Source organism: Ischnura elegans, chromosome 1, assembly GCF_921293095.1.
Source record: "Ischnura elegans chromosome 1, ioIscEleg1.1, whole genome shotgun sequence".
Classification (NCBI taxonomy): domain Eukaryota; kingdom Metazoa; phylum Arthropoda; class Insecta; order Odonata; family Coenagrionidae; genus Ischnura; species Ischnura elegans.
The window spans coordinates 156,795,101-156,806,430 of NC_060246.1; the positions used below are offsets into that span (position 1 = coordinate 156,795,101).

The window sequence follows — 11,330 nt, forward strand, 5'->3', positions numbered from 1 at the left end:
GACGTTAGGGTTTTTGGCAATGCGTAGCGGGCAAGCCGTCTCCCTTGTGAATGATGCGTAGTGGGCTTGCCGTCTCCCTGGTGAATGCCGGTGTCTACCGCCGCGCGCTGTTTTTCACTTTCAAAATCGCCAGACTTATCAACACAAAGTCACGTTGGTAACTACATTGTAGCTGTATTGCATTTGGAGCATTTTTGAATTATATCACTAGTTGAACATCGACAGAAAACAGTGACGTGGAGCTGGTGAGAGGACCCACTTCATGGTATTCGTATTGTGGAAATAACGAAAGGCAGAAAGACTGATTAATTGCATATTCAGAAGTACTTGGAGGTCTATAATGCCTAAAGTTGTGACAGTGTTTCAAGGAGTGCGAGAGTATGAGAAAGAAGGATTTTATATGTTTGATAAAGCAAAAAAAAAAGTATGTGCAAGTTTTGCAATGTCATTGTGGACTGGAGCCGGAAAGACGCATGTGAGAAGCATGTCAACGCCAGAGCTTCTCATAAAGCAAATAAGGAGAGGGTGATGTCTGAGGGAGGATCAAAACGGCAGACTTCGATTTCTGACACATTGGATGCGAGCAAACGGGCAAGGCAAGAAAAAGAACAATTCACAAAAGACACGGCGAGGGCATTTGTGAAAGCTAATATTCCTTTGCGCCCGGAAATCCATACGCACCTAATATTCCTTTGTTTAAACTTGATCACCCAGCTGTTAGAGAGTGGATGGAAAAATATATCCCAGGGGCAGGTAGTCTAACTCATTATAAAACTTTGAGGGATGTTAGTAGTAGTAGTAGTGTTTCTTTTATAGGGTGCGTCGGCGCCTAAGGCCATTTTGGACCACTCACTGACTGGAATTGATAAAGGGGATTAGGCACGTTTGGAAATTAACGTGTCATTAATTTACAAGAGGTATCATTTATATTTTATTGAAAAGTCGAGTTCAGTGTAGGAATGCTATCAGTCGGGAAATGTTCACGGGAGTGTCTCCTAGCACCTTAGCTAGGTTATCTCCGAGCTTATGATTCGTCCGTGCAGTCCGATATCTTGTACAGTCCGTCAGGATATGTCGCAGTGTTAGTGGACAATCACAATTTAAGCATTGGGGCTGTATTCTCACTTCGATGAAGAGGTATGATTGGGTTAATAAGCAGTGACCAATTCTTAAGCGTGCTAAAACCACTTCCTCCCTGCGGACATTTCTTATAGAGGTCTGCCACGCAGTTATTACGGGCTTAATTTCCCGAAGTTTGTTATTTTGAATTTCAAGCCATTGCGTCTTCCAATTTTGTCTAATTATACCCTCATGGCATTTCATAAATCTTCCGCTGGCATTAATTGAAAATCTGTTTCCGGAGACCTGAGTGCATCTTTGGCTGCAGAATCTGCTTTCTCATTCCCTGGTATTCCCACACGTCCAGGGACCTAAGCGAAGCTTATAGTGGTCCCTTTGTTACTCAGGGATAACAGAGTGCTTTGTATGTCCTGAACAATGGGGTGACAAGGAGAATAAAGAGATATGGATTGGAGCGCACTGTATGAATCTGTGCAGATCATAAATGACGCAACACTGTTTTTAATGGATCGGAGAGCAATCATAATGTCAGTGAGCTCAACCGTACAAATGGAACAATACGGATGCAATTTTGCCTTAACACTAGAAGGCCGAAGGGGTCAAATTTGACCCCTCGGCGTTTTTAAATTGCTGACGATTTCTTAATTTTTTTCTGATTGAATTGAATTTTTGTGACTTTTCATCTTTTATGACAAGACGTGAACACGGTGAATTTCATAAAAAACGGTTGAACGGTTAATTTCGAAATTTAACTTTTACCTTCGAGCCCGGAGGGGTCAAATTTGACCCCCTCCCTGTGATAGAGTTTTCAACGTTCCCATTTCTTTGCATCATAGCTATTATACTATAAATGTGTTTTTGAACTGTTTGAAAATACTCTAATGAAACACGATCTCATCTCTCTATACCTTCTAAGTCGTAAAAGTCCATATTTTACTCCTTAGCCACATCAACATGCTTGTTTTGCATTTCCTCTCTGATGTTTACTTGAAATATCAGTCACCGTGGTGTTTGAATTGAAACTTGATATTCGTTGAGTGTGTTCATACTTTCAATGTGTCTATTCCTTCAATTTGAAGCTTACTCATTCACAAGTCCGCGTCGTTGATTTTGAAATCTGATAGTTTTTTACTTGGCAGGCGGAGTGTTGACTGGCGAAGTTTTTTGATGCTTAGTGAGCGTCGATTTGAAACTTTGTCTCTGCGTGGTGATGGTGATTACATTTTCTCACATCATTTGTTCTCATATTTCTACTACCTACCATTCAGTGTTTGTTTCAAAAGCCAGTCGAAGACGAGCACTGTTGGAAGGTGGACTTGTCGACAGCGAACTTCACTCGTTGTCCGTGTTCTTAGCTATGGCTCGGAAAGGATTATCCCACGAGGAGCTTCTCGCAGCCTTACAGGACATAAGTGGAAATGAATCGGGTTCTGATTGTGGTTTAGGGGAAGATAGTGATTCGAGTAGCGACGAAGAACCTTTTTTGCTGACAAACCATTCCATCCCATCTTCCGAATCGGATTCAGATGTCCCCGATACAAGGTTGGAAGACAGCAGTGCACCCCCTCAGCAAGATCTAAGGAAAAATACTATTGAGCATGGTAAGTAATTTGAAATAACATGAGAATGTGATGTACTAAAAATAGTACTGGTAGATATTTATTTCTTTCCTTGAAATTATTTTTCAGAGAAAAGGAAGCTTTTAGAAGGAAGCAGGGGCCGTGCGGTTCGAGGAAGTAGGGGCCGCCGAGGGATCGGAGCTGTTCGGAGAGCAACGAGCCTACGAGGACATCTAAAAAGTCGTGGGAGTCGTGGAGGTTATGTCATGACGACAGCTTTAGATACCACGGATTCGCAAATGTGTCTCCCAAGAGGTAAAGAATCGGAGGGAGAAAATGGCATAGGTACTATTCTATATGCCGCAGATGGTAGTGAGTGGAGAGTAGTGCCCCCAAATGAAGGTCTTCCTGGGAGGCTTGCGAGACAAAATGTGTTCGTGGATAGGGCAGGACCCACAGCGCATGCCAAGCGCTTTATAAATGAAACTTGCTCGAGCGCCTGGAGGCTGATTATAGACGAAAAAATTCTCAGGATAATAAAAAATTGTACCGAAACAGAAGCTCGAATGAAGCTTGGAGATCAAAATTGGTCTGTGACATTAGAGGAGCTAGATGCTTTTTTAGGAATTTTCTATTTGAGAGGAGTCCTCGGGGCCAAATCTCTTCCCATAAAATCATTATGGTCAGTGAAGTGGGGTTTGCCCTTATGCAAAGCCGCAATGTCTAGAGACCGTTTTCAAGAAATTTTGCGTTTTCTTAGATTTGACATAAAATCAACAAGGCCAAGTAGACTGGCTACAGACAAATTTGCGCTTATATCCGAGGTGTGGAGCAATTTCATTGAAAATAGTCAGGCATGCTACATTCCAGGGCCCTACGTAACAATAGATGAACAACTTTTCCCCACAAAAGCCCGTTGTCCATTTTTGCAATTTATGTCAAGTAAGCCGGATAAGTACGGGCAAAAATTTTTGCTAGCTGTGGATAAGGATAAAAAGTATATCATAAATGCTTTTCCCTATCTAGGAAAAGATGATTCCAGGCCAAATGATATGCGTCTCGGAGATCACGTGGTGCTACAGTTGATTTCCCCCTACTTAGGAAAAGGAAGGAATATAACTTGTGACAGTTTCTTTACTTCTCTTTACCTCGCAGAGACTCTGAGGAGTAAGAACACTAGTGTAGTTGGAACTATCAACAGATCTCGAAGGGAGATCCCTTCTGAAATCAAAACCTGTCGCATGCAGCTGCACGAAACTAGAGTTCTGAAAAAGGATAATGTCACACTCACCGTATATCAAGGCAAGAAAAATAAAAATGTTCTTATAGTAAGTACTATGCACCCAAATGTGACCGTTAATTTAGGTTCTAAACATAAACCAGAGACAGTTTTATTTTATAATGAAAACAAATACGGCGTAGATATAGTAGACCAAATGGCGAGGCTTTATTCAGTAAAGCCTGCAGCTCGACGTTGGCCTCTTCACACTTTTAGCAACATTCTGGATCTCGCTGGGATAAATGCTTGGATTCTCTTTAGAGAGGTAAACAATTGTAAGATCTCTCGCCGTAAGTTCTTTCTTACTCTCGTAGAGGAGCTAACAGCTGCTAACACCCTCGCACGTCAGGGGCCATCGCAGATCGAGGACGATGATAAGAAGCAAGCGCGAAGCGCAAGAAATGTCGTGCGTTTGAAATGTAAAAAGGATGCTAAGGGATTCCTAATTTGTAAAACTTGTAGGAAACATGTGTGCAACAAATGTATTTTTTTAGAGCGAAAGGTTGTTACATGTGTGGGCTGTCAAAGTAATTGATTCTCTTCTAAGGATGCACAGCAGCTGAATTTAGTTCCGTGATGTATGGTTCCCCTTGAATGTAATCATGGCTTATAAAAATAAAAAATTGTAAAAAAGTATGATTTTTATTGTCATTTGAAATAATACTCAGTTAACCAATATAAAATATGTTTTTCTGTACTTGTAGTCTAAAAAGCGGTTAATAGTCTTGACAAATAACTGAAAAAAAAAATTAAAATGAGGACCTGCTGGCATTCATGAGAAATAGGTTCTCACAAGAATAGTTTAAAAAAGAGAAAATGTTATAATAATACATCTGATTGGAGAATAAAGTCGTTATTTACAAGTATTATGTAATCCCTAATGAATAGCATAGCATAAATCCCATGAAATAAATGGATGAGTCAGAAAAAAATAAGGGGGTCAAATTTGACCCCTCCGGCCACCAAGGTTGAGCGAAATTGCCGTCCTCCTAGTGTTAAGGACTCCATGATATGGGGATACCACAGCGCACCCACAGGCGGTATCCGATTTGAAACCGTCACTATACGAACGTAAATTCGAAGTTTTCAGCGCGGAATTCCTTGAAAAGTTGTTGGTATTCTCCCGGCATAGTAGTAGATTTAGAGCAACGAGTAAGACTAAGTCTCAAAGCTGGCCGGGGAATTAACCACAGCGACACGTTACTGTACCCCGTGGGGTACGTGGCGGGCAAGGTAAAATTGCGTTCTGCGATTAGGTTTCTAAAGCGAACACTTAGAGGTTTAGTGGATCTTGTCTTTCGGTTAAAAAGGTCTAAAAGCAGTGGGTGAGAAATAACGTTAAAACAGGGGTGGTTCGGCGCAGATAAAATTTTTGTGGCATAATTGCACATCAACGTCTCTTTACGATTGACTAGGGGAGGCTGCTCTCCTGTATCGGCGTAAATGCTCAAGACAGGGGAGGTCCTGAAGGCACCGGTTGCTAAACGCAGTCCAGTATTATGAACCGTCGAGAGCGGTTTCATGTAGGTCTCACGGTCGGATGAGTACACAAACGATCCGTAGTCTAGCCTTGAGCGTACTAATGCTCGATACAGCATTATCATTGAGATACGATGTGCGCCCCATGTCGAATGTGACAGAAACCGTAAAATGTTAAGAACTTTGAAGCAATTGTCTCTTAGAGTTCGGAAATGTTCGCGCCAATTCAGGCGCCGGTCCAATGTCATACCCAGAAATCGGGTGTTCTCAACGTAAAGAAGCTCATTACCATTGAGATATATACCGAGATATTGACACATAGGTGGGGCTTGTACACCCCGTCCTCGGCAAAAGTGAATGATTTTCGTAGAGAAGCAGTAGAGAAACGGAATCCATTCCTCTGAGACCAAACGGAGAGCTTATTCAGAGTCAGCTGGATCAGCCTAGAGGCATTCGTTAATTATGATGACCTGCAGAAAATAGCGAGGTCATCAACAAACAAGGAGCCCATAACTGGGGAGCGGATACACTCGGCCACATCGTTTATCGCAATGGCAAATAGGGTCACGCTCAGTACGGACCCCTGTGGTATTCCATTTTCTTGTGGATATAAGGTAGATAGATATTCACCTATTCTAACTTTAAAAACTCGGGCAGACAGAAAATTTTTAATAAAAATAGGTAGATTTCCTTTAAACCCCCATTTATCAAGTGTCTTCAGAATTTTGTACCGCCAAACACGGTCATACGCTTTCTCTACGTCGAAGAACACGCCAATTACGTTTTGCCGCAAGAGAAATACTTCCTGAATGAAATTGTCAGTCCTGACGAGGTGGTCGGAGGTTGACCTACCCCGTCGAAAGCCGCACTGGATGTCCGAAGTAGGTTCCGCCGCTCTAACCACCAAACGAGACGACGGTTTACCATTCTTTTCATCACCTTGCATACGCAGCTGATGAGAGATATCGGTCTATAGTTGTTTGGGTCCGATCCATCTTTTCCTTGTTTAAGGATGGGTGCGACTATGGACTCCATCCAAGGGTCTGGAAAACTAACCTCTGACCAAATTTGGTTATGGATCGCTGCATATGGGGGAGTGCTTCTTTGGGATGATTACTTAGAAAAGAGTTATGCACCGTATCTATTCCTGGTGAGCCGTAACGGGATTCGAGGATGGCGGAGGTCAACTCCCAAAGAGAAGAGGAGTCGTTGTAAACCTCGCCAGTCTCGGGTTAAACGGAAGAGGCATCGTCTCATTCTGCTTTCAGTGTTCTAAATGGTTCGTCGTAGCTGCCGTTACAACTTGTCTCCGAAAGTAGACGTCCGAAGCACTCGCTTATTTCGGGAGGTGTCGTCAGGACTCGGTCAGTCTCCTTCAGGGATGAAACTGCAAGATTGTAGTTAGAGCCAGAGATGCTTTTAATCTTCCTCCGGATGTCGGATATGGAAGCCCTGTGGTTTATAGAACATACAAACTCCCCCCATGAAGCTTTCTTGGCCTCCTTAACTACTTGCCGAGCTTTCGCTCTGAGGCGCCGGAAGGCGGTGAGATTTGTCGCCGTAGGATATTTGCAAAAATTCTGAGTGCCCTCTTTCGTGCCTGTATAGCTTTTTCGCACTCCTCGTTCCACCAAGGAACTGTGGGCCTGTGAGATTTGCATTTAGAACGGGGTACGGTGGAATTTGCGGCTTCTAGAATTTTATCTGTGAGTACTTTTATGTTCCCCACACCATTCACATTTTCGTCGTGTTTAAAATAAAATTTTCTTTTAAAAAGAGACCAATAGGCCTTGCGACAACCCAATATGCTTGGTTGAGTTGGACGGTGGATAAAACCGCCACCTTTAGTAATTAAAATAGGGTAGTGGTCGCTACCGCATAAATCTTTATGTACGGACCACTCAAGCCTACGCATTAGGCCACCCGTCGAAATACTTAACTCAATACACGAGAAGATACCGTTGAAGCTGTTGAATCGAGTTTTTTCACCGGTGTTTAGTGAAAACAAGTTAAGGTCATTGATAAAATTTGTAACTGTGTGTCCCCTTTGATTGCACTGATTTCTTGTGCTACCCCATAGGGTGTCGTGTGCGTTGGAGTCACCCATTAAAACATATAGCCGATGTAGCTAGCGAACGAGGGATTCTAAATTAACTCGACTTACAGGTGCACCTTCCGGCAGATATACATTGCAGAGAGTAATTGCCTCGGATGCGTGTACTGTCACTGCAATGGCCTGCAGCGGAGTGTTCAATTGCACTCGTGAGGTGTATAGGGCCTACCGAAAAGCAATTGCCACTCCACTCTGGGCACGCTGACCACTGGAGTCGTCAAGTCTAAAAAATTTAAAACCTTTTAAAACGGTCTTGTCTGTCAGCTTCAAATGCGTCTCTTGCAGGCAGATGCAGACGGGATTATAGTCTCTAATTTAAACAACCAGCTCCTCCTTGTGCCTATAAAAACCATTCATAATCCATTATAGTATAAAATACATGGTTTAAATAGTTAAAATAAATAAATAGGTTTAAATCCGGAAATGTACGTATGTACACAGTGTACGGAGGATCAACGTTTTAACCACCGTTTCCTTTGCTTGATTCTGGCCTGGAAAACTTCTGTGTCCGAGAGACAGAGGTGTTCTTCCATGGCATCAGATTGTGCATCGTTGGAGGATGTGGGTGGGAGTGTTTTATCCCGCTTTTTCCCAACATCCTCAGAAGTTGATTTTCGGGTTTTCTTAGGGGAAACCGCCTTAGAATGACTTTTCTTGTCTGTGAGTTTATAAATTTGCTTTTCCGTTTTTTTGTTCTCTTATGGGCATCTTCGTGCTCTCAATATGAAAATTATTATCAGTCTGCGTAGAGATGGTACATGTAGTTTTTTTTAGTGGTTGCGACTATTTGCGAAAACGATTTTGAGAATTTTGGGGCCATCTGTGATCGGTATCTCATTCGTGCCTCGGAATAGGGAATTCTTTCCAGGGTCTTGATTTCCATTATCTTCCTTTCATCTTTCATGACGGGGCAATCTCGGGAGTACGATGGATGCGTGCCCTTACAGTTGACGCAGAAAGGCTCCGAGGTACATTTCTCACCGTCATGCTTGTCCTTGCTACAGCGCGGGCAGGTGTCCTTGCCCTCACATCGCGGTGCGATGTGGCCGAATTTTTGGCATTGAAAGCAACGCATCGGGTTGGGAAAGGTCTCACAGGTACCGATTCATAGCCTAGGTAGACTTTGCTAGGGATTTTACCCAAAGCGAACGTGAGGATAACCGAGGTGGTATTGATCACTTCACCGTTACGCTTTGTTGTAAGTCTTCGACAATCGATGGCACCCTGGAAATACATCTCCTTAATTTCATCTGGTTCTACATAGAGAAGGTCGTAGTGGCTGATCACACCCCTAGAAGTATTTAAAGTACGGTGGATCTCGACAGTGATAGGTATATCGGGCAACTTTTCTGTTTTTTTACAATTTTTCGGCTTGGACGTTATTAGCTGTTTCAATTAATAAGGAACCATCTCTTAGTTTTTGACTGAGTTTGGCTCTCCTGAAATAACGGCTTGTAGTGCTTTTTTAATAAAGAAGGGAGATACCCTTTTCAAATTTTCACCGTCCTTCGCGCATTTCAATGATAGAAACCGTTTTGCTCTTTCAAATAACTTTTCTCCTACGCCCGTGTCCGGGCGGGATCTCTTTGGTGGAGGAAGAATTTCAGACTCCATACAATGATGTATTTCATCCCTTGGGCTCCCCACCCACCACGGTGCCACACATTCGGGACGCCACACCGAGAACCGGTGTGGTCGCCAGGGCTACCCAAGGGACATAGGAACCTTCGAAATGGGGTCTCTTTCGGGTTAGAACCTCCAGCGCGGGGGCCCTCCGAACCCACATGCTTTCGGCCGCCCTACGAAGACCCCCATATCTCCAGCACTAACCCGTCCTGGCGTACGCTCGGAAGGAGCCGCCAAGCTCCCCAGCCGCCAGAAGCCGATTGACCGAGCTGGGCTCTTCTCGGCCGCCCGTTTTGCGGGGAATCCAGGACCGAAGTGGGGTATTGAGTTCCGGCCCATACCGGGTTTCCGACGCCCAGCTGGGTGCCGGAGAACTCACCCACCAGGATCCCTTTCTCCCCCATGTACGGGTCTCCACGCACGGCAAATACGTGGGTGAATCTGGACGCCAGATGTTACGGCTACTCAGAGCAGCAGAGTCACATGCTGTCTGGGCACTATCCGAGCGAGCGACGGGGTTTATTAACGAGGTTGTCTCCTCGGTGGGCTTGGGTCCGTGGGGGCGCGGCTCCCATAAGGAAGAGATCACCCTCTTCCCCCCTTGCGGGGGTGATAGATGGTATTTCTAACTTAACAGTTACAATATGATCGTTAATGTATTGTTTTAGAAGGATTGGTTTTGACATTTTATTCTTCATCCAAATGGCACTACCCTCACCATTGCTTGTCGTTGTATTGTAGAAGATGTACCCTTCACTTGACCTGACAAATGCATTTGGGTCGGTGCCGCATGCGCACATCGCGCGGATGTTGCGCGCGATGGGCATGCCGGAAAGGATGGTGGGGGCAATTGCCGAGATTTACGCAGGCAGCACAACCAACATCATCACGGCGAGCGGCTCCACGGGCGAGATTCCGGTGAAGTGCGGAGTGCGGAAGGACGACCCGCTGTCGCCGCTCCTTTTTAACCCTTTCGCGCCGAATCCCGCACCTGTTGCGGTGCGGATTTTTTTGCCTGAACAACGAATGCCACACCTGTGCGGCGAGAACTTTCTTACCATAATGAACAAATGCCGCATATGTGTGGCACAGGTCGAGAAAAAGTGACCGTGGCGGACACAATAGACCCACGGACGCGGTCGCCCCTCGAGATCCCTCTTAGCGCGAGCCCAATCCCTTCTTCGGCCGCTGAGGTCGACCCTTTCCTATCCTCTCCTCGCGGTCAAGTACTCCTATTTGGAGTGTATTTTCCAAAAAAATATTTGTTGCTTACTTTTGAAATTCAATGCTAGAAATGAATTCTTCTTTTTTTGCTGACCAAATGGAAATTTCAAACGAAATTCTAACGTTAATATCAACGGAGTTATAGAACAACAGTCGAAGATATGATTGGCGTACGCTGTTGGAAAATTTTGTGGTTCAATTCGTTCGTTGTAGCATTATTCTGTGTTTCTCATATTTCATTTCATTTCGAGTTCCCGTATTCTAACATATCGCTTTCCCGATTTCTTCAGATTTGGATTTGGGAAAACCTATTGCTTCTCAACCTACCTTTTTACCAAAAGCAAGATCGTGGTTACGATTTTTCTAATGGCAAAGTTCCTGGAATTCTTCCTTAGGAATGTTAATTCCATATTTCTTAGAATATGCATCGTAAAAAAGCCATTACTCAGACCCTTTCATTGGTAATCCCTGTGGAGTCTGGCTGGTGGTGTTTTCGAATGACATTTTAGAGCTGGATGGCTAGGTCCCCCGTGGCGTTCCAGATAAGAGACTTTGAATGCACCCATGAAAAGGCACTCCACCTATATACCTTCATAGTGTTGTGCTGCTGTAATAGCTTTTTCGCAGAATTCCTAATGCTCACCGTGGTTTCTCGGTAAACCAAATCTGAAGCACTATAATCTTCCCATTTATGAAGCTCTCAAATGAGTCTTCATGGAGAGGTTACCTTCTCTTAGCCATTTTCTCAGGCAAGCCTTGTGTCTCGTTAGTTATTTGGAAAACCCCGGGTACATCCGTACGTCTGTAAGTGCCTATTTTTATTCCTCATTTTTGAGTTGTTTCTCAGTTCATCCTTGGCTCTGAAGCAAGCAGTATCGTCCTGTTGTCCGTATTTCAAATAACTATTTCTGTGTGCGAGGTGGATTCTCTCTTTGCAACAATTTGTGTACGTATTGCATTTCGTCTCATC

At 44.0% G+C, this 11,330-nt stretch overlaps 1 protein-coding gene across 1 annotated transcript; it reads left to right on the forward strand.

Moving 5' to 3' along the window:
• The first annotated feature begins 1,858 nt into the window (after positions 1 to 1,858).
• Positions 1,859 to 3,810, forward strand: LOC124169027. Its single transcript, XM_046547529.1, has 3 exons — positions 1,859 to 2,681; positions 2,769 to 3,636; positions 3,795 to 3,810. Exons 1-3 carry the CDS (start codon positions 2,291 to 2,293, stop codon positions 3,808 to 3,810), a joined length of 1,275 nt encoding a protein of 424 aa, XP_046403485.1. The 5' UTR covers positions 1,859 to 2,290.
• Positions 3,811 to 11,330: the final 7,520 nt, after the last annotated feature.